General features: G+C 46.7%; 1 protein-coding gene across 1 annotated transcript in view; it reads left to right on the plus strand.

Annotated features, from left to right (window-relative positions):
* Positions 1–22,997, plus strand: part of Klf3 (Kruppel like factor 3) — a 30,312-nt gene extending 7,315 nt beyond the window's left edge. Inside the window, exons 2-6 of the mRNA XM_005359254.3 lie at positions 6,433–6,528; positions 12,164–12,647; positions 13,195–13,345; positions 17,491–17,651; positions 19,242–22,997. Of these exons, the coding sequence (XP_005359311.1) occupies positions 6,472–6,528; positions 12,164–12,647; positions 13,195–13,345; positions 17,491–17,651; positions 19,242–19,423 (1,035 nt within the window). The 5' untranslated portion in view covers positions 6,433–6,471 and the 3' untranslated portion in view covers positions 19,424–22,997. The remainder of the gene's footprint in view (positions 1–6,432; positions 6,529–12,163; positions 12,648–13,194; positions 13,346–17,490; positions 17,652–19,241) is intronic.
* Positions 22,998–24,892: the final 1,895 nt, after the last annotated feature.

Below are 24,892 nucleotides of genomic sequence, written 5' to 3' on the forward strand. Positions count from 1 at the left end.
GGATAGGCTGGAGAGAGGTGAGGTCTCCCCAAAACTGGATAGGCTGGAGAGAAGTGAGGTCTCCCAGAGACTGGATAGGCTGGAGAGAGGTGAGGGGCAGTCACTTCTTAAGGAAGTTTTGATCATTAATTTCCTGTAGGGCTGGGCCCTCCCTCACCCTTGGAACAGGCTTGGAACTTTTCGAGTATGCTCCCACTCCGAAGGACAAGACTGCGGAAGTCCTACTCAAGGCTTGGCCGCTTGCAATTAATTATTATTACTGGGGGGAGGGGTGGCTTGTTTTGTTGTTAGCTCCTTGGGCCTGACAGAGAAAGAAACATCTTTGTTTTTTCATTCTCCCTTGGAAAGAGGGAAGGAGCCTCCTATGTGGGGAGGCACCTGCCTGGACCCTTCTCACGGTGCTGGGAGACACACCCAGGTTGTCTAGGTAAGAGGCGGCCAACCTGGATGTATTAGGGACCAATCAGCTGGCCGCATAGGGAGGCCTTCAGCAGGTCTTTGAAGAATTAGGCGGATTTAGATAAGCCGGAAGAGGAGGGGGGCATTCCACACTGTTGCCCAGCATCGGGGCCAAAAATGAACAAAAGCCTGGGATGGGGGGGCAGGGCCACTCGGGAGAGCCTGGGCTCCTTAGGAAGCTGGTGACAAGCACAGGCAGTATTGCCCCACCCTGGCAGCCCCAGGCTGCCCTGGAGGAGGGACCAGATGAGGTAGAGACTGGAGGCCAGGGGGCTGGGCTGCAGTGCTGGGTCACAGACTCCCCGCAGGAGGCCCCCCCACAGCAGTAGTGGAGGTGGAGAGAAAAGGGGCGGGGCAGGGTTCACAGGTGACCTTAGGTTTCTAAGGTGAAAGACCAGAAAATCAGGCAACTGGAAGGGAGGGAGGGGCAGCCCTTAGGCGACCAGGAGGAGGGTTTGGTCTGGAGTCCTGTTTCCCTAGCAGTGGTTACTAGCGATTTCTGGTTTGTGTTTACTCTCGAAGAGGAGGGCAGTTTCCCCTGCACAGTTTTGGGTCTGAAGGTACAGCCCTCTGAGGTCAGCTTCAGTGGACACTCCATGCCGTCAGGAACTACCCCCCCCCCCACACACACACACAGAGTTCTTTCTGGTTCTTTTTAAGATCCTTGCCATCCTTGCTCAGGCTGGAATTTCCAGGAACTGGCTGCAGCCTGGAGCTAGTCAGGTCCCTCCCAGCCTTCCCACTCCCTGTAGGGTGGGGCCGCATGGGTGGAGGCCCAGCAGGGTGGAGTGAGGTGGGTCTCCAGGGATGGGAGGCACCCAGGGAGCCAGGAGTGTGGCCTCACGCAGCCCTTCTGGATGTGATTATATAACACCTCACAGAGGAGAGCTGGGAGGGCTTACGAGGCCTTTGGAACAGTGTTCACAGCGGGATTAGACTTTGTGGGTATTTTTCAGTTTAACTTAGGTTGCTTGCCCTGGAAAGTGAAACACAGACTTGCCAGGGAGCATAAAGGAGGAAAGGAATGAAACCCAAGCACTAAGCAGGTGCCCTTGAACTTGAGAGCTGGCAGTACAGGCTGGGGTCTTCCAGCCCTACCCCTGCTGGAAGGGGGTGGTGTGGAGATGTTGAGGGACTCTGCCTGCTGGTCACCTTTGCACCTGTGCTCATTTCCATGCGATGTCAATTGCTTCACCCAGTCTTTCCGAAGTACAGGGTGTGGGCAGAATCTTATCTGAAGCCATGTCCTGTTTGGACAAGTTGGACTCGCCCTGGCAACTCTCCATGGGGTGGAGCAGATGGGTGGAGGCAGAAAAGTAAAATTGGGTGGCCTGTTCGCCGAGGAGGAGGGCGGATTGTTTGCTCTCGGGATCATTATATTCCATCTGCAGCGAAATAATTCCCGGCTCTCTCCCTTTGACAAAACATGGTAATGCAAACATAATTTATGAGAGGCAAAGATTTGGAGCTATTCCGTGGGATTCTTTTCCAGTCACCAAGAGAAGACTGAGGTGGGCGAAAAGACTTGGGTGGTGTGGAAACTGGACACCCTTCCAGGTAGGTGCCGGCCAGCGCCAGCTCTCCTTAAGCTGGCCTCCGACTGGGGTGCCGGCTCCTGTGTCTCTGTCCTGGGCCTTTGCACAGCGCTCCCTGCGGTTCTACTCCCTGGGAGCATTCGAAGAGTTTGCTAAAGAAATTAAAGAAAGGTTTCCAGAAGAAGTTCAGCTCCGGGGACGCGCCTGCCCTCCTGGCCAGGATATGCAGAGCTCAGGTTTTGTCCCTAAGGTCCTTTAGAGAGGGACCGTGGGGACCACTAGCTCACTTCCTCATTTGAAATTCGAACACTCAGCGGAGTGAAAAAGGCACTTGCTGACTGTTGCCTGGCTTCTGATGAGTCTGTTCTCCCACACCTGGCAGGGGTTCCCTGTGAGGGAAGAGGGTAATTGGGACAAACGAGCCTTAGGGTCAGTCAGGCTGGATTAGGGAGATAGTCACTCACATAGGGACCCTTTGAGGGTTTGAGGAAAGAAATGCGGCAAAGAACAGGGATAAAAAAGAGAAGAGAGTCAGGCAAATGTAGCTCCACCTTCAGCAAACCGAGAAGTCTTGATCTTCCTCTCCCCCCTTCCCCCGCACCCCAATTCATCCCCTCTTAGGAAGCAGTTGTTCAATGAGCTGTATCATTTCTAGAAGTCACTGAAATGGCTCGCCAGGTTTCTAATTCTACAGTTTCGTATGTTGACAGATATCTGACCCTTGATCCAATCTAACCCTTGCAGTCAAAAGTAGACGCGTGGGTGGAGGGGGGTTGGGAGGGACATCACTTCCAATTGAAAATCGGCTTTTACGGCCCCTTCCCTGAAAAATGACCCAGTTGCTCTAATTATGAAAAGTTATTTGGGCCAAAGTGATTTTCTATATTGTTGATTTTTAAGTATTTCAGTAACTTAGTTTTGAAAATAAAAAGATTTTGCTGTTTTATCCTGCCCTAGCTTAATTTAGATTGAGAGTTGGACAAAACAAAACTAAGATGTAAATGTGTGTTTGGGAAAACAAAAAAAAAAAAACAAAAAACCGCATTTGAGGCTCCTCATTCCTGCAATACCCACATAAAGTGGTTAATAGGATTCCTCAGCTTGGTTAAAACCCACAAGGTTTTAAAGACCCTGAGGCGGGCACACGTCTGTCTTCTGCCAGTGTCTTAAGGCTCCAATGCCTGTATTAGTGCGCCACCTACTGGTTCCATTGAGGATCGCTGCCAGTGTGGTAAAAGATTTCAGAATCCTTGTTTTAAAAATGAGTGAGGTGTGGTGGTACCCATCCGTCATTCCAGCACTTGGGGGAGGCAGAGTCTGGTGTGGAGCTACATCCTAAGCCAGTGTGGTTTACTGGTGAGCTCTAGCTCAGCCAAGACTGTTTAGTGAGACCCTGTCTCAAAAATGGGGAAGGGCTTTTAAAAAGGATACAGGAGTAACTGCAGAGCACAACACCGCGCGAAGACCCCAGTTCTTACGGCCTTAGCTTCCATTTTAGTGCGTGGTTTAGATATTAACTTTAGTTCAAGTATGAAGGATTGAACCCAGGGCCTTTTGGTACTAGGCAAGCATTCTGCCCTCCAAGAGTTACGCCCCCTCTTTCCTGGTTCCTTACCAGAACCCCTAAAACCTAAAGCGGTGGCCAGGCGGTTGGTACAGAGCAGAGGCTGCTGCCGTTTTGAAAAGGCAGCCTGATGTTAGTGCACTCTGCTTGCTTCCTGTCGTCTTCCCCCTTTGTGTCTTTAAACGTTTAACTACAGAGTTAATAAACATGGTCACATGGGCATGTGAAGCTAAAGCTAGCCTTTGCTCCTGACTCTCTTACAAGCCCTGGATGGTCTTGAACTTGTGGCATCCAAGTGCTGAGATCTAAGCATATACTACCACACATGGGTCCCCCTAGAAGCTCTTGTTAACAGTCGAGGGGTCCAGGCACTTACCTTGCTTTATGTATTGTTCCGGAGTTTGAGACCAACGAATCTCGCGTGTGTGTGTGTGTGTGTGTGTGTGTGTGTGTGTGTGTGTGTGTGTGATGTATCACGTATCCAGAAGTTGTGCATATCTGTTGAGATGAGTATTGAGAGGGAAAAGGATCCTACAGCCTGAAACAAGGAGTGTAGTCTACCCTGCTTGTGAGAAGTATTGCCTCGGGGCTAGAAGTTGGAGGCCACAAAGCCAGCTCTCTTTGAAGCTGTTCAACTGTCTGACCTTATCAGTGTTCACAGAGGTATCACCTGGCTTTATGGTTCCTCACCACACCAGGAGATGCTGCACCTTCCTTCTCTAAGGCTTGGGGATAGGCAGGTCTTAGAGCCCCACCCTCGAGTGTAGCTGCTAGATTAAGACTGCTTATTAGATCCCAACACAAAGAGGTTTTCTTTCTAATGAGATCACCCTTTTTTTTTTTTTTTTTTTTGCTGTCAGTTTGTTTTTTGCTGGGATACTAAGAGGGTAGTGACACCGTGGACTTGAGCAACCTGGTATGACATTGCGTTTGCAGATTTATACATCCTAGGGTACCGGACAGTGAGTGTGACTTCAGGGCCTTGTGGATGATATTACATTAAAGAGCTGAGGCCAGGAGCCATCTGGTACCACGTTCGTTCTTGTGTGAAGATGTCATAGTGTAACTGCCAGAGCACACGTGTGGTCGACTCTGGACACTGCATTCATGGGACCGCTAGGGTGGGACCTTCTCCATACCATAATAGAAGATGCAAAGACTCTGGAACCTGAAAATCTGTGTCTCTGTGTGGGTATGCGCTAGAGAGTGCCCATGGAGGCACGGAGAGGGCATTGGGTCCCCAAGGACTGGAGTTACCAGTGGTTGGGAGCCACCCAAGATGGGTGCCAGGAGCCAAACTCTAGGCAGATGCCAGAGCAGTGTGTATCCTTAGCCATCTGCGGCCTCTGCAGGGTTTATGTTTTTGTTTTTGAGACAAAGTCTTGCCATGTAGCCCAGGCTGGCCTCAAACTCGGGTCAGTCCTCCTCCCTGGGTCTCCCTAGTGCTTGAGCTCACAGGCACACTGCTCTCTCAGGAGAGCCAGAGTGACCTGTGACCTTGATTGACCTTGTCTCAAATCAGAGCCCTAAGTGGGTACCCCAGGTTGGGATGGTGAGGACCTGATGCAGCTGTGTAAAGTCCCATAGCAGCCACATGGTTGTGTGCAGCACGCCGTGGTTACCAAGCAGAACAGGACGGAGTGACAGCAAGCTAATAAGGGAAACTGTGTGTGTGTGTGTGTGTGTGTGTGTGTGTGTGTGTGTGTGTGTGTGTGTAGGGGGTATGCCTTAATGCCAAGTAGACATTTCTCAAAGAAAGAACTGTAAATGGCAAATAAAAATAAAACAGGTTCAATCAGTAATGTTTTAACTCAAAGTAAAATGATTTATCATTTGGGATCCATCAAAACGGAAGGAGAGAATTGTCCTTTAGAAAATTTGGTGTAAGGGGGACGTGGCTCAGAGGTTAAGAGCATCGCCTGCTCTTCCAAAGGTCCTGAGTTCAATTCCCAGCAACCACATGGTGGCTCATAACTATCTGTAATGCCCCCTTCTGGCTTTCAGGGATACATGCAGACAGAATATTGTATACATAATAAATAAATATTTAAAAAAAAAAGAAAATTTGGTGTAAGAATTAAACTGTAGGGTACAGGTACAGAGAGGGTCAGCGCTGTCTGTAGTGGGAACATTTGGAAACGAAGGGTCCAACAGTGTATTTATTATTTTATTCCTTTCTCTCTGTGTGTGGGCACAAGCACACATGGAGGTCAGAGAGCAACTTGCTCCTGCTCCGCGTGGGGTCTGGGGACTGAACTGTGATCATCAGGCTTAGCAGCAGGCGTGTTTGCTCACCAAGCCGTCTGACTGGCCCTTGTGTCTGATGAAAAGTGACAGTTTCAGCCAATGTCCTCACAGGGCAGTGTGGTGAGTCTGATGGTTTGAGCCTGCACTCATTACAACAAAGACGCATTTTTCAATAAAGTGTCAAGTGACCATAAAGGCTCTTAATAGCGCGTGTACTGCGGTCCCACTTGAAAGGGTTTGCAGGGTTAACACGGGGGTCACTGATGGCCACTTCTGGGTTTCTTTCTCCCTGTGTTTGCTGTGACGAGCGTGGGGGTGGGGTGGATCCTCTGCTGAGCTGCCCAGCAATGCCAAGCAAGGTTCCTGCCAGAAGAGGCTGTACATATTGTTCCAGAAATGTCAGGGTTTATGCAGTTGAGTAAGAAAGGCTGCTTCATCTAGTCCTGCCCGTGAGGCCTGGATTTAATTATATGAAGGGGGCATCTTTGGTGGTAGGTAAGGCCAACAGTCCGAGCCTTTCCAGAGGTGAGACAGAGGTAGAGTGGAGAAAGGGGCAAAGGGGTGTTTCGTTTTTCTTAGTTTATGTGACCTTGGTGTTAAGACTGGGCGTGTCGTTTTGTTTTGCAGGCCAGAGATCAGAACACCCTAGAAGGCTTAACTAAAAGAATGCTCATGTTTGACCCCGTCCCTGTCAAGCAGGAGGCCATGGACCCTGTCTCTGTGGTGAGTTGCCCAAGACTGAGCTCCCTTAACTGGTAACATTATGTGCAGTGTTGTTTCCTGAAGTGCTCCTTGTTTGACAGGCACTAGACAGGTGGCATTTCTCAAAAGCCCCCAGTAATAAACGAGGTGCCACGATCCATCCTTGGGACCCTTTTTCCACACCCCTAGATAGGGTCAACCACAGGCTGATCTGTTCACAGTGAAAGTAAGTTCACAGATACATGTGTAAAATACATTGAGGATAAAGTCATTAAGGAAAAAGAAAACAGGGTAGACAGAAGCCATATGGGGCTGAGGCTCTATGAGGGATGACTGAGAAGCCAGCCAGAGAAAGGACTTGGCAGCGAGGCCAGAATCCTATTACATTTGGAACAGTCCGTGGCTGGGTGGGAATCACATCCGTGCTCCTCTTGTAAGCTTTAGCGCTAAGTTGTCCCCTCTGGTGAGCCAGGCCATAGTGCTGGGAGGCCACCAGTCCAGTCCTAGTGCCGTGGAGACAAGACATAGCTGACAAAGAGGGGCCGACTTTTCAGACCAAAGGAGCAGTTTAGACAGGAGAGGATGTGGTTCCGCGGATCCTGACTAACACGGCAATGCTCCCGGTCTGTCTTGCTCTTTTCTTCCATGGGATTGGAAAAATAGTCACAAGGGGAAAATATCTTGGCCTGGATATGTATCTCAAGGCTGGGGCTGACACGCTTGCAAAATTAGGTCATGCTTATGCTCTGGCTGTGGAAGATCTGCCAGAAATACTTACACCAGACACGGGGTCACTCTGAGGCGCCCAGAATGCAGTTACCATAGATATTACTAAGCCGGTGAGGTATTTCGAGTTGTCCGCAGTGAGGAGTGGAGCGAGAGCATCTTTGAGGAGATAGCATTTACATTCCAGCAGAGCGGCTACATAACACAGCTCTCGCGTGCCCGAATGGAGCAGTGAAATAGTTGAACAGTTGGAATGGCATTCATGGAAGAACCAGACTTTTCTTCGGCAACTTCACGGCACTGTCCTTCCACCCCTTCCTCTCAGCTCTTGCAATGCTCAGCTTGCAGGAAAATGAGAAGACAGGCACATTTCTCAGTTCTTAGTTGGAGAATATAATGTTCGTAAATGGCGCATGGCCATCGCTGATATATTTGACGGTACATCCGATGTTCTTCATCAACCATGAAAAGTATGCTCATGAGCCCAGTTGCAGCCGACATGAAGACCCACATTAGCAGATTGGTGGGAGATAGTTAGGTGCGCAGAAAATGCAACTTAACTGCGATGGGAGGGGATAAAAGGGATTTTTGTTTTTCTATGTGTTAGAGTGCTGTAATTTGCTTTCTATTGCTGTGATAAACACCACGATCAAAAGCAACTTGGAGAGCCAACTGTTTCAGCCTACAGCTCCAGGCCACACTCATCACTGAGGGGAAATGGAAATCGGCAGGATCCTGAAGCAGAGACCTTGGAGGGAAATTGCCCTGACCTAGCTGAAGAGCTACTTTTCAGTTGCTCGGGGATGCCACCTCCCATAGTGCACTGGGCCCTCTCGCATCCATCATTAGCCGAGAAAAATGTCTACAGGCCAGTCTACAGAAGACACGTTTCTCAGTTGGTGTCCCTCTTCCCGGGTCCCCTGATCTTGTGTCAAGTTGACAAAACAAAAAACAACAACAGAAAAGCAAACACACAAAGCTGAAATGTGTAAAAGTGGTTTTTTTGTAATTAGTGCTTTTCTCCTTCATGCGCTGGTGATCAGCTTCACCTGACAGAGAATCCATTCCATTCCAGAGAGCTTCAGTCTGTGCCCTCAGGTCAGCTTCCCCTCCCCCACCCTCACAGGAGGAGGTGGAGGGGTCAAAAAGCACTTGTTACAGAGCATTGGGCCTTTGTAAGTTGGGTTGTGTTTCCTTTGAGACAGGGTCTTGCTGTGTATCTCTTACTGGCCCTGACTCATGGCAGTCCTCCTGCCTCAGCCTTCTGAGCGCTAGGATTGCAGGCACTAGGCAAAGCTTGTAAGATTTTTACAAAGAAATTTTTCTCCCGTGTGTTGGTATTTTGCCTACATATATGTATAAGAACGTGCAGTGCCTGAGGAGGCCAGAAGAGGACTTTGGAGCCCCTGGAACTGGAGTCACAGACAGTCGTGAGCTGCCATGTGGGTGCTGGAAGCTAAACCTGGGTCTTCTACAAGTGTAGTTAACCACTGAGCCACCTTTCCAGCCTCCAAAATTTTTTTTCTAAATCCTATCACAAAAAGCGTCACGCTGTTGCTGTGTGTCCATATGTCTGTCGTCACTCCCTGCCATCATCGCCTTTTACTTTTTCAAAGAAAATCCTGGCCAGAGCAGGGTTCTTATTTGTAATTCTTGTCATAGCTTAGAGAAAGTGAGGAACTAGTGTTCTTCTCGTACTGAAATATAAACTCTGTTAAAGACTGCACACGACAGACAGGATGGCCTCCTGAAGAAGATTAAAAACTAGAGGTTCTGATTCAGGCTATCAAAAAAAAAATTGAAGAAAGAAAAATTGAAAAATATTTTTTACTCTTTCTCTAAATTCCCCTGGGAGCCCTCTTTTCTTTTGCTTTCCTGGTGACTTGTCTCCCAGCAGACTCCTTGTTCTGTGAGAGACACTTACACCAGTCATGTCCCGAGCTCTGTCCCAATAGCAACCCTTTGTGGTTTTCCTGGACCAGGTGGACAGAAAGCCTTCTCTGTTTGCCTCAGAACATTTGCTGAGCCCAGAGCAAGTGTTGATGAACGTGCCACGCCTTCTGCCTTCCTGTGCCCAGAGCCCCACCTGTGGTCTGAGGACTAGCCCCGTCACAGATGCTCCTTGTTTTCGTGTCCATCAGCAGCAGAGTCTTCCTGTTCTGCCACTGGTCCCACCCACTCACTGTCTTGTAAAGCGAACTCTCCAGAGCTGTTCCTAGTAAAATATGACTCTGGAAATTCTCACTGTGCAAAGTAATAGTAAGACCCCTGGGAGAGTGTCCAAGCCTCTTTCTCCCCTACCCCCTCCCCACCGTCACCCCAGTTCCTGTTTTGAACCCCTGTCTTCAAGAATCACAAGTATCGCATTATCCTGAGCCTCTCCGGGAGTGAAGACCTGCAGAGAGCCGATTAATTCATCCCAGACATCCAGACATGAAGTGCTTGTGAAGCTCTTGCCTCCCACTCCAGTGACAGGCAGCAGTCAGCAAATACATACATGTAGCGGAGGTGTGGACATTGCGGTATGCATTTCACCGGGAGAGTATGCATTTCACCGGGAGAGGAGCACCTAGGGCTGAGGTGCTGCTGGTAGACCCTTCCTATGTCTCGTCTTTGGATAGCTGTGTTGCAGAAGATGAGGTACGAGGACATTGGGCTTCCATTCATGCCTGCCAATGGCCAGAGAAGAATTTTCTGATCCAACACTTGCCACTGCTGTGTATTTGGGACCTGTGGAGCCATGTCTGTGTATGACCTTAGAAGACAGGAGTCTTCTAAACCAGAGGGCAAGTGGCTCAGCAGGGTTTCCAGCTCAAGCCACACCTGATGTGCATCGGTTTTTACAGTGCGCGTCACATGGGTGTCAGCCACTGCAGCAGGCTGTGTGCTCCACCCAAACGAAGTAGAGAAGATCCTGGAACTTGTCAGTGAGCCAACTGGAAGGACCACGGCCCTTGGACCTTTTTTGAGGCAGTTGTCCTGGAAATAGTTGATTATGTACTCAAAGTTGAGTGTCCAAAAGTGCCTCCCTACTCTTATCCTGGAACCCAAAGTATGGACGACAGGGACGTTCTTTTGTCTTGAGCTTGTATAAAAATGCGAAGCGTGTATTAGGCTCCCCCTGGTGTGCGGCTTTTTCTTCCTTGACCATTTTGCAGACCCTGAGGGTATTAGTAAATCTGCAAATCCCCCAGGTTCTGCCTGCGTTCTGCTTGTCTTAAATTCACGCCACAGTGACAGACAGTGATGAAAGTATTGTCCTCATTTTGCTCCCTGTTGAGCTGCCAGCAACTGTGGGCCTTAAAATCTAGGTCATTGGGAGGTCTTGGAAGAACGGGGCTGGAAATCAGGAGAATTCTGCATTACAGTGGAGAAACTCACGGATTACAGTGGAGAAACTCACGGATCCCATCCATTTCACGTGGATCTGCCTCCCGCCAGACCTGTGTCCTTTGGAAAATTAAATAAAGTGTATGTAACTTCTTAGTTACTGATCCTCTTTGTACATAATGTCTCATTTTTTTTAAGTGGGCCCGGTGCTTCTTTTAATAGTTCCTATTTTAATTAAATACGTTTCATATTTATGTTGTTGTGTAACTTGGACCTCTTTTCTTATGTTATACTTGGGTATGGCCAGTTCTAAAGAAGGAAAGAGCTGTGTATGCTGGTGGAGACCAACACTTGAGAGGCAAAGGCAGGAGGATTGCTACAAGTACAAAGGCAACCTGGACTGTGGAGTTAGATCCTTAAAAAAAAACCACAAAGCAAAACAAAAATACAATTTTAAATTTCCAGTGACTAAGTGGGAGGAGTGCACGGGTTGTCGTTATTCAAACCTCTGCCCCTAGCCAAAGCTGATGCCAAAACCTGCGTCCTGTTCTTCCTGGTTTATTCCTTTTGTGTATTCTGCGCAGTACTGATAGTTTTTTCCCGCCTTTCAGCTGATCTCAGTAGAAGTCACTGAGTTACACAGGTAATAGGAGTAAAGAAGGGCAGAAGAAAACCACACATGTTCATAAAGCAATGGAGAGGTCTAAAGCGTCTAAAGGTGCTTGCTGCTCTTCCTGAAACCTCAGTCGGGCATGTATATCAGGTGGCTCCCACCCATCTCTTATTCCAGCTCCCAGACATCCCGTGTCTCAAGCCTCCATGGGCATCGGTACTCACAAGCACACACCTACCTGTAGATACACGCTTGCAAATAATTCACAGTAATAACATTAATGACAAATTAATTCTTTATTGGTTGGGGAGAGAGAGAGAGAGAGAGGGAGGGAGGGAGGGAGGGAGGAAAAGGAAAGAAAGTGACGCCAGAACCAGTTAAGGACAGGTGACTTTAGGCAGCACTAGGTCCAGAATGGTATTTCAACACGGCAAACAGTTGTAGTTCATAGACATGCAGAATCTGCATGTCTGGGCCTAGTGAAGAAAGGGTGTAATTCCAGGAATAATCCCAGTCAAAGCCACGGCAGGGAAGCTCAGAAGGAACAGTGTGCTAGTGTGGGGGTGCACGACATAATCCCAGCACCATGAAGGCAGAGGCAAGTGGATCTCCGAGTTTGAGACCAACCTGGTCTACATAGTGAGTTCCAGGCTAGCCAGGGGTACACAGTGAGACTTTGTCTCAAAAAAAGAAAAAAAAAGCAAAGAAAAGAAAGGCCATCAGAAAAGCAGCAGGTCATATGGTTTGGCCTGTCCTTGGTGACAGCAAGGTGTCCTTAGGAAGGCCGCAAGCCTTTGGTAGTGCAGACAAGCAACTTTAGAAAGCATCCAGACAAGTTTGGCCTTCAGACTAAATGTGAAAACATAGCCATAGCGTTCAGTTCTCCCTAGGGCCCAATAGCCTAATTTATAGCATTTGCTAAACCTTCCCCCAAAGGTATGTCTCTTTACACTTTTCCTTTTTTTTTTTTTTTCTCATTTCTGATAGTCCTACCCATCGAATTACATAGAATCGATAAAACCCAACAAATATGGGGTCATTTACTCCACGCCATTACCCGACAAGTTCTTCCCGACCCCAGAAGGCCTTACTCACGGGATCCAGATGGAACCAGTGGACCTCACTGTGAACAAGCGGGGATCGCCACCCTCGGCTGGCAGTTCTCCCTCCTCCCTCAAGTTTCCGTCGCACCGGAGAGCCTCACCTGTGCTGAGCATGCCGCCCTCCAGCCCGCCCATTAAGAAATACTCGCCCCCTTCTCCTGGAGTGCAGCCTTTCAGCATGCCCCTGTCCATGCCGCCCGTGATATCGGCTGCGCTGACCAGACATGGAATCCGGAGCCCTGGCATCCTCCCTGTCATCCAGCCCGTCGTGGTGCAGCCTGTCCCCTTCATGTACACCAGCCACCTCCAGCAGCCGCTCATGGTCTCCTTGTCAGAAGAGATGGACAATTCAAACAGTAGCTTGCAAGGTAAATTCCGCTGTGCCCTCGCACTGGGGCACCTGCTTAGTAGACTCTGTTTCCCTCGGAAATCTAGTGAGGACTCTAGGCAGAGCTATCACATCCTCAGAAGGACCGCCTGGTCTGCCCCTCGGCAACTCTTTCTGCTTTGTTTTGAAGTGTTGATATTGAGAGAAGGTCCAATAATTAGTTACTTTCACGATATATGCTACACTTTGATTTACTGAGTGCCAGCATGGTTCTGGGAATAAAAAGGGACTTAAGTACTTTCTGATCCTGCTGCTAATGGCTCTTAAGAGGCGCCTACGTACCAGCCATTGACTGGGGACTAAAGATAAGGATAGCCAGACTTTGTAAGGAAGAGTCATCCTGAAGTGCAGGGCCCTCTCTCTGCTTCAGAAGTAAGGATCCCTTACAAACTGAGCCCTGCTGTATATAACCCTAGCCAGAGAATAAATACGCATGTGTAAGTGTAGTTGCTAGAAGCCAGGCAGTGAGCTTTAAAGCTGAAATTGATTCATATGTAGAATGATTTTTTTCTATTTTTATTTTTTAGTACCTGTAATTGAATCCTATGAGAAGCCCATATTACAGAAAAAAATTAAAATAGAACCTGGAATTGAACCACAGAGGACAGACTATTACCCTGAAGAAATGTCACCCCCTTTAATGAACTCAGTGTCCCCCCCACAGGCATTGTTGCAAGAGTAAGTATCCTTAAGTGTGCCTGGTGTTAGTAGTGCCATGCACCTGGGGACCTGGAGTGGAATTGCAAACCTAGGATGTACTGTGGATGACCGGGGACATCCTGTGTTGTGTGTGGTGTCACTGGGTGGCGCCTCTGTAACAGTGGTCAAGACAGTCTCCGGGAACAGCACGAACCACATCTCCGGCAGTGTGGCAACTTCAGCGGATGGGTCCCCCAAGGTGGCCTCGTGCATCTTTTTTCTCCTTTTTTCCATCCGTCTGGAATACACATATTTAGTGTTCTCACGAAGATTGGATTTGATGTTCACATCAGCTTGAGTCCCAAAATGTTTTTAATGTGTCAAACAGAATCCATCCCCCTCCCCACAGCTGCCGCTTCAAATGTAATTTAGTGTGTCTATTATCGAAAAATTGGCTTCTGTTAAAATCTTCAGGCCAACCACAGTGTTGGCCGCAGAAGGTTTCCGTGCAGCTCAGAGCAGCTCAGTGCTGAAGGACATCTTTGCGTCGCGTCTTTAATCATAGCTGCCGTGGAGCCTCCCCTCACGTGCAGAACTGCAGCCAAGTAAGAAGGCTGTCTGCCCTGCCCAGCCTCTGAGCGTGTACAGGACGATGGTGTACACGGTGAAGTCACAGCATTTATGGCTTCACCGCTGGGGTGAGCAGTCTCTGAGGAGATGACCTTGTTTGACCCTGGCGCTGTGCTTCAGCCTGGGTGGGACCATAGGCTAATCCCCCCCAATCCACATTTTCTGCTTTTGTTTATTGTAATCACTCTTGTACCGTCTCTGTACCATAGTACTTCTGCATTGGGTCCACTGGTCAGCCTCCGGGGCCACAGCCACTGTCCCTTAGGGTCCCTTCCATCATCCTTCTCCCACGTCACCTTTTCTCTGGCTTCGGTGAATGTTCCGCCCACCTTCCCTCTCTATCACCTCAACATGTGAGTTCTCTGGCTTCAGCAGCTGTTGTGGTGACGTCAGACCGTCAGTCTTACCCACCTTTGACTGGTGTGGCTTTCCTAGTGGCTCAGGTGTGAACACCACACTGAGGGATGCTGGCGTAGATGGTCCCTAATAGATACAGAGGGGCAACTCCTCAACGCCCAGCTGCAGCATCAGACAAAGAAAGCATCTCGGGAGCCTTTGCTTTCATTTCTCACACTGGTCTAGTGCTTCCCCTTAAGAGTTCAGTGGCAGGGTTTTTATCTGCTTTTTAAAAGATGGGGTCTCGGTGTGTAGCCTAGGCTGACCTTATTCATGGGCCACCTGCCTCAGCCTCCTGTGCCGGGGTTGCAGGCACGCGTCATCATGCCCATCTCCGAGTGTTTCAAGAGAGCCCCCTTATTGAGAGCGCATAGAGAGCTGGTGAGCCCAGACACTATTTAAGGCACCCACAGTCCCACTCTTGACCTGGAGACCCGCTTCGACCCACTCTGTCTCTCCGAGTGTTCTCCCTGCCGAAACTGACCAGCAGCAGAGGGCTAGTCTAAAGTCTTAGGAACTAAAGTGTGATATGTTGTAGGAGAATGTCTTCAGGTAGCCGGGCGGTGGTGGCGCACGCCTTTAATCCCAGCACCCGGGAGGCAGAGGCCGGCGGATCTCTGTGAGTTCGAGACCAGCTGGTTTACAAGAGCTAGTTCCAGGACAGGCTCCAAAACCACAGAGAAACCCTGTCTCGAAAAACCAAAAAAAAAAAAAAAAATGAAAGCAGTCTTTAAATGCTGCTGAAAAGAATACTGTTTCCAGCTAGGTGTGGTAATCCGTGCCTCTGATTGAAGTCTTTGAGAGGAAGAGGCAGGAGGGTCAGGCTTTTAAACCCACCTGGGGCTTACGTGAGACCTGTCTCAAATAGATAGGCATGCATATCTTTTTATTCCCCTTTTCAAGCAATATTCCTTTAGTGATCTTACTGCTAGATGCTTTTAAATGCTTAATGGGTAATGTACTTATTTAATGATGACCTAATCCTCAAAAAAAAAAAAAAATCTGTAGATTAGCCACAACAGAGCATGCGCTCTGGCTAACTCTTTCTCAGATGGGATTAAGTAATGTCTTGGAGTGGGCCCAGTAGCAGCCCACATAGGACGCATTAGCCAGGCAAGGATCATTCGAATCAGCCAGGTGCCTGGAACCCTGCTGCCTGGGCGTGGCCTTCCCATCTTGGAAAGCCATTGTCCAGTCTAGGATTTCAGCTGTAGGGTCATTTTTAAATACACTCAAAGATATGTCCAAAATGCTGCATTTAGAACAGAAAAAGGAGGGGTGGGCGTGAGAACGTAAACTTAAGGGCCAGTTTAGCTCCTAGCAGGTAGTTGTTGTATGGTTGTATGATCCCAGGGGATAGCTTTAAAAAATGAGGAGTGGGAAGCCAAAGAGCATGAGATTCCCGGGACCTCTGCTCTCAGCCAGTGTCCTCAGCCTCATGCTGCCGCCTTTTCCAGTAGACCCTAACTTGATATTCCTTAAAGTGGCTAGAAAACTCCACGTGATTGGACAGCTGTGAGGTGCAGAGGGGCGGGGGGGGGGGACTTCTGACTCCGGCACACACACACACTATCCTGTGGTTCTCTGAGTCGTCACTGATAGTGGCTTTCCCACAGCCTTTTTAGTTGGTAGCATCACCCTTATCGCACAGATGAAATTGGGGTACAGAGGCGATTAGTGACATTGGGGAAAGCAGTCACAATTACCGTGCTAAAATGAGTTAGATTCTCAACCTATAGAGCCCAGATTTCTAAAGCCATTTAACGTGGGCTCTTCCCGGATCCCAGACACAGGATATAATTCACCACTGAGTCTTCTTTAGGGAAAAAAAAAGAAAGAAAGAAAGAAAGAAAGAAAGAAAGAAAGAAAGAAAGAAAGAAAACTCCAAATAAACTTTAGTGTCCTTTTATCTGTCTCTCAGGCATCCGGGTAAGGTTTAAAGTACTGATGTTAAATAAACCGAAACCAACTTCTTATTTACTAGTCTCCTCTTAACACATCTCAAGCCGAAAAGAAGTATGTTCAATTTTTTGAGCCTTGAAACTATTACTGCGGGCACCCTCAATGCGCTCAATAACATTTCAGAATCGTGAGAAACTGTCCTTTTACCCCCTTATTCTTTATTTTTTACCCCCTCCCCCACACAGAAATCATGGTTGTATCATTTAGAATATTTTAGGACCCAGAGATTCTAACTGAGCAGTGCCTTTACTCCCGATTAGCAGACAGCTGCAAATGCTTGCATACGCTAGGTCACTGCCCAGGAGCAAGCGAATGGGTGGGTGGGTGACAGGCTGCAGGAAGGGCTTGGGAAACCGCACACTTTTTTTCCCATTTGCCCCTGCTCTCTGTCGGCTTCCTTTCTGGCATGGAAACACTTCACAGTCGTGGCGAGCCAGTGTGGCTTAAGAACCCTTGGGCAGGTGCGAGAGAGGTTAAGGTACGGAGGGCATGAGGTATCCCATCCCCACCTCACTGACGACCGCTGGAGTCTCCGTCACGCAGGAGCCACCGTGGCACTGAAAGAATGCGCTTAAGACAGCAGTTACAGGCTCCTTTGAAAAAGCCAGCCTTTGAAAAATTAAGCGTGAGTCAGCAATCATTAAAAGAGACATTAAGAGAAAGGCTAGGACATAGATCTGTCAAGCAGTGTGTTTGCCGAAGAAGCAGGGATTTGACTGTTTACATTTTTTTTCCTGAGAGAAAAATGGAAATCAGGCAGCCTGTGGGAACGTCGGTGAGGTGCAGAGAAGGAAGGTGCACGGTCCTTCCGGAAAGCTGCAGAGAGCCTCTCCCACTCGGGGCACTTCCTCGAGCGGAGCACCTAACCTTCTTGCTGTCGTTACTTACCTCCATGTCTGTCTCCCCCTAGAGTGTGAGCTCCTCGAGGGCAGGAACCCTGTTTTTATTCATCTTTGTATCCCGGTGCCAAGCACAGTGCCTGGCTCATGGTAGGTGCTCGCTACATGTTTGTTGAATGAATATAGCAGTGCTTCTTGGGTTGAACAGCTAATTCCTTTTATTGTTCGTATTTTATATTTTGTTGGGGGTTTTCGTTTGTTTTTGCCCGATGTCGTAAGTGCTTTTTGGTTGTTAGTAGACAGAAGGAAAGAAAGCGCCATCACTCAAGTGTTTTGCATTTAACTTGGCTTTGCTAGGAACCATCCTTCGGTCATAGTGCAGCCCGGGAAGAGACCTCTGCCTGTGGAGTCCCCGGACACCCAAAGGAAGCGGAGGATACACAGATGTGACTACGAGGGGTGCAACAAAGTCTACACTAAGAGCTCACACTTGAAAGCACACAGAAGAACTCACACGGGTAGGAGAAACATCCGCATTCTCGCACGCTGCTAAAGTCTGTAAATCTGACATTCCGAACGCCCTGAGAGTACAGGAATTTCACTTTTTATTTATTTATTTATTTATTTATTTATTTATTTATTTATTTATTTATTTATTTATTTATTTATTTTGATCTTTTGTGTGGTAAGGCTGCTCTTGGCTTGAGCTCTTCGGTGGACGTTACAGTCTAACTGATTTGCTGCATGACCCTTGTGTAGAATGTAATTGTTTTTCTGAGTCTGGTGGCTCATTCTCATCAGGGAATACTCACAGAGGAATCTGGGATTCAGCACAGAAAAACAGCAGTGGTTTTCAGCGAATCCTGAGGAGGAGGCAGCAGAGGAAGATGTATTGGGGCGGGGAGGGGGGGGGTTCCCAAGCAGCAATGGCAGGTCAGCACTAGGCATGAATGGGACCAGAGGGGTGGAGTGTCAGGTCTTCCTATCTAAAATCAAAGCAGTATGGAGTCTTTGTATTTGGACATAGGCATGTATGGGCTGAGTAGCAAAATAGAGCCCGTAGGCCCTAAAACTTAATACCAAGCATTCTAGAGACAAGAGTCACTAAACAGGGATGAATTCGTCACCCGCCGTGACCCGGGTGTACCATACTCTACTCACAGCCTGAAGGCAACTTATATATGGCATTTTCCCAACTCTGAGCATTGACGTGATGCCACCAGGAGAACTTCTGCTATGAAAGACTTGTGGCAGATTTTAGAGCAGTAGTTCTCAGCCTTTCCAACGCTGCAACCCTTTAGTACAGTTCCTAATGTTGTGGTGACCCCCCCAGTATAGAATTATTTTTGTTGCTACTTCATAACTGTCGTTTTGCTACTGCTGTGAATCATAATGTAAATAATCTTGTGTTTTATGATGGTCTTAGGTGACCCCTGAGAGGGCAGCAACCCGCAGGTTGAGAAACGCTGTTTTATAGTGTTCTGAATTTCCTGTCAGGGGTGGCCAACTTGAATTACTGACTTTAATTCAATAAGATCACCAGGAAGCAGTGTATCTGTGAGGGTCTTCGTTCTGGCTCTCGCTAGCCTTTCCCACAAGAGCCTTCCTGTGAGTGGTGGCTCCAGGAAGGGGTAGAGAAGGTAGAGAAAACTTCTGATGTTAATACCTAGGGGCTTGGTATCACTGTCAGGAACTAAATAAGAAAGTGGGCTGCCGAATTCTTTAGCAGGTATTTTGATTGATAGGAACTTTGTAGTTTTAGAAAACTATGGAAAAGAATAAGAACAACTCAGAAGCTTCCAGTGGACCGTGGACCATTTAATCTCCCGAGGGTTTAGGGCTTGGAGACCTAAAGATGCAGAACCCTGCTCCATGTTCGTCCCTGGAATGGTTCTTCCTGCCTTAAGAATTGTTTAGATCCTTACCTCCATCCTTTTTCTCTGCTTTTCCATGGAGGGTACTCTTGCTCCCCGCTTTCCTATAGTGACTGTATTATTGACTTTATCTTGAAAGTTACATCTTCCAAGTGCGTTAGTTCAAAAAAATCTTAGCTTCTTTTAACGACGACAACAGCAGAGCCATTCAAGCTCCGTTTCCCTTCCTTGCAGGAGAAAAGCCCTACAAATGCACCTGGGAAGGCTGCACATGGAAATTTGCTCGGTCTGATGAACTAACAAGACATTTCCGAAAGCACACTGGAATCAAACCTTTCCAGTGTCCGGACTGCGACCGAAGCTTCTCTCGCTCCGACCACCTTGCCCTCCACAGGAAACGCCACATGCTCGTCTGAAAGCCTGGCTCCACCTCAGTGACTCCCGACTCTTCCTGGCACTCTGTCTCCCTGTCCGTGTGTGTCTCTCTGTTCCTCTCCTCCTGCCCATTAGCTAACTCATTTTTTGTATGTACATTTTAATTTCGATTCAGCTGGTCTGAATCTCTGAATTTATATCATTCAAGACTTCCATATGGTCAGTAGTTGATTCTCTAACCCTCCCTTTCCTTACCACGGGTCAGACCTAAAGAATGTGAACATTTTTTTTTTTCTGGGGATGCTAAGCAAACCCTCCTTACAGATGCGTTTAATGTAATGAGAACAAGGGAACATGTAAACTCACGACCAATTTGTCAGTTTCTCCATGTATTCCTCAAAAGAATGTCAAAGTAAATGTATCAGAAATACAGTATCCAGCCTGCTAGTCCTTGCCAGAGACCTTCGTACCTCTGCTACATTTTGTGTTCACCCACAAAGAATGGGGTTCCTTTTACCAGTTAGCAAGATAGATCCACAGAGATGTCAAGCTGGTCCTGTCCCCTCTTCCATCGACCTTCCCACTTGCTTGTTGGCCTGGAGAACCAACTCCGCTATGTCAAAGTTCTTTGTCCTCCAAAGCACCCAAAGTTCATGTGGAGCCCTTCGCTGAGCCCAGGCTTCTGCCTTGGGGAGCCATGTGTGGGGAAGAAGCAGAAGAGTCTGCGAGTGGAGGAGAAAGCCAGCGATTCTTCCTGGATAGGACTGTGGGCCATCGACATCTGGGCCGTTAACATGGGCTGTGCGGTGCATTTGTTAAATGTCCATCCCTAGACATGACTCAACTAAGTGACCCTTGCTACCCAGCTGGATACCTGAAGGGTTATCGGTACCACCGCCTCCATTCCTACAGGATCCTTCATTGTGGATCACGACACATTCAGAGTAAGGAATCCACAGAAATATTTGCCCGGTAATGTACAAACAAACAAAAACTTTGGAGACAGTGTAAAAGTGGTCTCTTCCCACCCGTCCGACCTACTAAGTGGGCTTTTGCAAACAGGAAAATGAGTGGTACTTATATTCCCATATCCAATTAGTCACATAGCTTTCGTATGGAGCTTTTTTTGTGTGAGCTCTACGGTGCCAAACCAGCTGTCATTTGTGTCTGTGACACAGCATACATGAGCATCCATAAGCTTGAGGGAAATCATTGAATTAACCCCTGAGTGACACTATTTGTAAATATACCTAGTGTGAATGAAGCACATAGATCTTTATTTTGGTGACAGATTTTTGAAAACTAGAGAAAAACCACAATTCAGGGATTTATATGTGTAGCTTGAAGATTCCCACAAGTTTCTGCGGGAGCTAGCAGTTTCCTGTCACTACTATGTATCCTGTTAGTACAAACTAAAAACAATGACTCGTGCTGATGTTGATGATAAATAGAACCATTATTTGGGGGGCCTTTTTTTTTTTTTTTCAAAAGCAGGCTTTTGAACACCATAGTCCAAATGCCAACAAAAAACAATTCACACGTAGAAATGCCATCGGTTATAAATTTGAAGAAAATGGGCGCAGTGGGCAGATGTGGTTACATATGACATGACAGCTCCTTCACCCCCTCACAAAGGATGGAGGAGAAGAGAGGAGAGAATCTTGAAAATTCATCCCAGCCACAACTCAGGATCCAACACACCTGGGAGGAGCACGCTACTTGATTGTCCTTGAACATCAGTGAATTAGTGACGCAGGCTACCCGCACACACAAGCAGGGAGCTCGCTTTGATGGCACTATGTTCAGAGTTGCAGGGACTGCACACAGAAGGTCCTGCTCAGCCCTGTGAACCAGCTGAGGGGAAATGTGGGTGGAAGCTGTAAAGAAATGTTCTCTTAGCACTTGGGTTCCTTTTCGTTCTTTTTTTAGCTCTGCAAAAAATAAATTTAAAAAAAAAATCTGTTCAGGCTATTAAAGCATGCTGATTAGGCTCTTGCCTTTCTCTCTGTACCCATGGCCTGAATTGAGGAGCGGAATGTCTCTTGGAAAAAGCAGGGTCTCCGTTGTGGGTGTGGAGTCACACCCATGCCAACACCATCGTGTCTTGAAGTGGTTCTTCTGCAGCGCACTGCAGAATCCAGCCTGGTTTTGTTGTTTCAGTTTGTGTGGAACACACAAACTTGAGAAGGGGAAGGGTGCCGGGAAGGACAGAATTAGCTTTGCAGTGAAGTACAGTTAATAGCTTCCTGACAGATTTAAATTTTGCTCAGAAATCTACATTACATTACTCTTGCTTAGGTCATGTTAACAGTTCCATCAGAAAGATCTATTTTAACTCGGAAAGAAAAGTAACCCAGAGAACCCGTTCTCTATCCCCATGCTGGTCTGATATGCTTTTAGTTCATTGGCCCTTACCAAATTTTCTTTATATGTGTATGTATTTGTATCTTACTATGGTAGTTGAGAAATTTAGTCTTTTAGATTTTTGTTTTTTTAAGTCGTTTTTGTGGAAGATAGAAGATGCCCTGGAAACGTGGTTTTTGGTTTTTTTGTTTTTGTTTTTGTTTTTGTTTTTTTTTTTGATGGCATGCTATGTTACTGTCAGTGGCGGTTCGGTTGTAGTATTTTAAATTGATGAGAACAGGCTGCAAACACGAAGTCACCCCGTGTGAATTGTTACAGAGTTCATTCAATTCCAGCTTTCCAGTCGGAGTGTGCATCATTAAGTGGGCACTTAGCAGTCTAAAGTCCCTTGATTCGCAGACTGCAGCATAGCTTGGTTCAGCTAAGAAGATGTTAAATATGCAGACGTTTCAAGAGCGTTGGAACAGGATTACAGGGGAATGATATATGTATATGTATGTTGTATTAAACACCCACCTGCACTATCAGTATTGCACTAATGCGGAATTTGAGAGACTTGCTGATACTGTAATCTGCACACCATTCTTTAGATTGTTGTAAAGACAATCTCCGAGATCAGAGGTTTTTAATAATTTGGTTTGAAAATAAGAATTGTCTTGAAGGAATTGCTAACGTACATGAAGTCACTTGAGTTTTCTTTATTCTCATCTTGGTCAAGGTTAACAGTTTCTAAATGATTGCAAATTCACTTAAGTAATACATTTACAAAGCCATTTTACATGCATTAAACGAGGGCTACAATGTGTTTTACAAATACTAGCACTTTTTTTCCTGTTATGTACTTAGTGTTAGAGGGTCAGAATAACCTTTCTGCTTAGCATCTCTTAAACCCTACCTGCAAGCATAGAAGGGTTATTGCATTTACAGTACTTTAATACTTGTATAAACTATGCAGAAATTTTTAATAAAGTGTAATATATTTTATAAGCTAATAAGACTGAATGGGTAAAGGTTTTTAGCATGCATTAGTATACTTGCAAATACTGAAACATTTTGGTAATCTTTCTTACTAAAGATGTGAATGTTTAATGTACCTTCGCTGTTTCTACCCTGTAGTCCAATGGGAATTCAGTAATGACATTTTGTCATGTCAAACTGTGAACATAAATTTGTACTGTACAGTCCTCATATACTATATACAGTATGCAATATATGTATTATATACTTGTTAATAAAACCATCTGAATATTACATGTGATCATGTGATTACTATAGGCAATGATCACTAGGAACAAAGGAGAGAGAGTTGTAAAGTTTCAAAGTAAGTCACTAATGAGCAGTAAGTTTTAATGATTAGAAAAGGAAATAGATCTAGCCTGTAGGTACACCACAGGAGTGAAGAGCCTTAAAATAATGACCTTCCTGGAAGAAGGTTGAGCTTAAACCAAAAAGCTACAGGCAAGCCAGCATTCACCTGTAAATCCATCTGGTACATTTTAGAAGTACTTTGTTGCATGGGGAGGTTGCTTGTTTGTCCTGGATGCCCGGCTACCTTAGCCCCAAAATAACCACACAAACTATAATAATTAAATCACTGCTTAGCTCATTAGCTCTAGCTTCTTATTGGCTAACTCTTATATTAATTTAACCAATTTCTATTAAATCTGTGTATCATCACGTGGCAGTGGCTTACCAGCAAAACACCCCTATCTCCAGCTGTGGACCTATGGCGTCTCTCACTTAACTCTGCCCTTCTTTCTCCCAGCATTCAGTTCAGTCTCCCCGCCTACCTAAGTTTTGCCCTATCAACAGGTCAAGGCAGTTTCTTTATTCATTAACCAAAAAAAGCAACACACAAACAGAAGGACCTCCTACACCAGTGCTTTGTTTCTCAATCCTATCTACAATACCTCCTTGTGTGTGATGGCCCTGAGGAAACACTTCCTTTATGATTCTGCCCCCTTCTCTTAATCACAGCTGATTCTCCAGCTCCAGGGGATCAGCATCCATTGTCCCTAGCAAAGCAGTTTTTCCTCCAGTGGTGCTGGTCTCTTAGGAATCACAGCCAATTTTTTAGCTCCAGTTAACTGCTCCAGAGGCTGCAGATTCTTAAAACATCACACAAAGAGCCCTGGTAGAATCTTTAAGAGACTCTTAAACTTCCCTCTGAAACTTCACAAGCCAGACATCATCATCTGCTTTGCTCTTAACATCCTCTTCCAAGATGCCACACAACAGTCCGCTGATCCCTTAGCGCTCAATGAGTTTATCCAGCAATGTCACATCTGTCATAGAAACACCCCATTCCTGGTACCAGTTTCTGTCTTAGGGTTTTTAATACTGTAATAAGACATCACGGCCATACACAATTTGAGGGAAGAATTTATTTTGTTTATACTTGTACAGGGGACAGAAGAGTGATATACAGGCCTGCTCTATAGACAGAAGTTTCTGTCCTGCCTGGTCCAGCAGTCCTTCTGTCCCAAAGAAACACACAGAGGCTTATTAATTATAAACTGTTTGGCCTATTAGCTCAGGCTTATAATTATCTGGTTCTTACAACTTAACCCATAATTCTTATCTATGTTTAGCCACATGACTTGGTACCTTTTCTCAGTAAGACATTCTCATCTTGTTTCCTCTGCTTCTCAATGATGACTGCAACTCTACTTCTCCTCTTCCCAGAATTCTCCTAGTCTGGTCTCCAAGCCTATACTTCCTGCCTGGCTACTAGTGAGTGAATCAGAGTTTTATTAAACCAATATGAGTGACAAATCTTTACAATGTACAAGAGCATTACCCCACAGCATTGTTCCCCATGGCTTGCTCAGCCTGCTTTCTTATGCCATCTAGGGTCATCTGCCCATAGTTGGTACTACCTACAGTGAGCTAGGCTCCCCACAGCAACTATCAAGAAAATGCCGTTTAGTTTGGCCTCCAAGACAATCTGGTAGGGGCATATTTTCTCAGGTGAGGTTCCTTCTTTCCAAATGACTCTAACCTGTGCCAAGTTGACATAAAACTAGCCAGCACACTCTAGTTCCAGTGTATTCCCCAGAAAGGTCTTGTGCTAATGAGAAGTTATTCAATGCAGCAGTGTTGGAGATGGGCCCTAGTGGGAAGCTCTTGAGTCATAGGGTTCAGGT

The sequence above is a fragment of the Microtus ochrogaster genome, linkage group LG1, assembly GCF_000317375.1.
Source record: "Microtus ochrogaster isolate Prairie Vole_2 linkage group LG1, MicOch1.0, whole genome shotgun sequence".
Lineage (NCBI taxonomy): Eukaryota > Metazoa > Chordata > Mammalia > Rodentia > Cricetidae > Microtus > Microtus ochrogaster.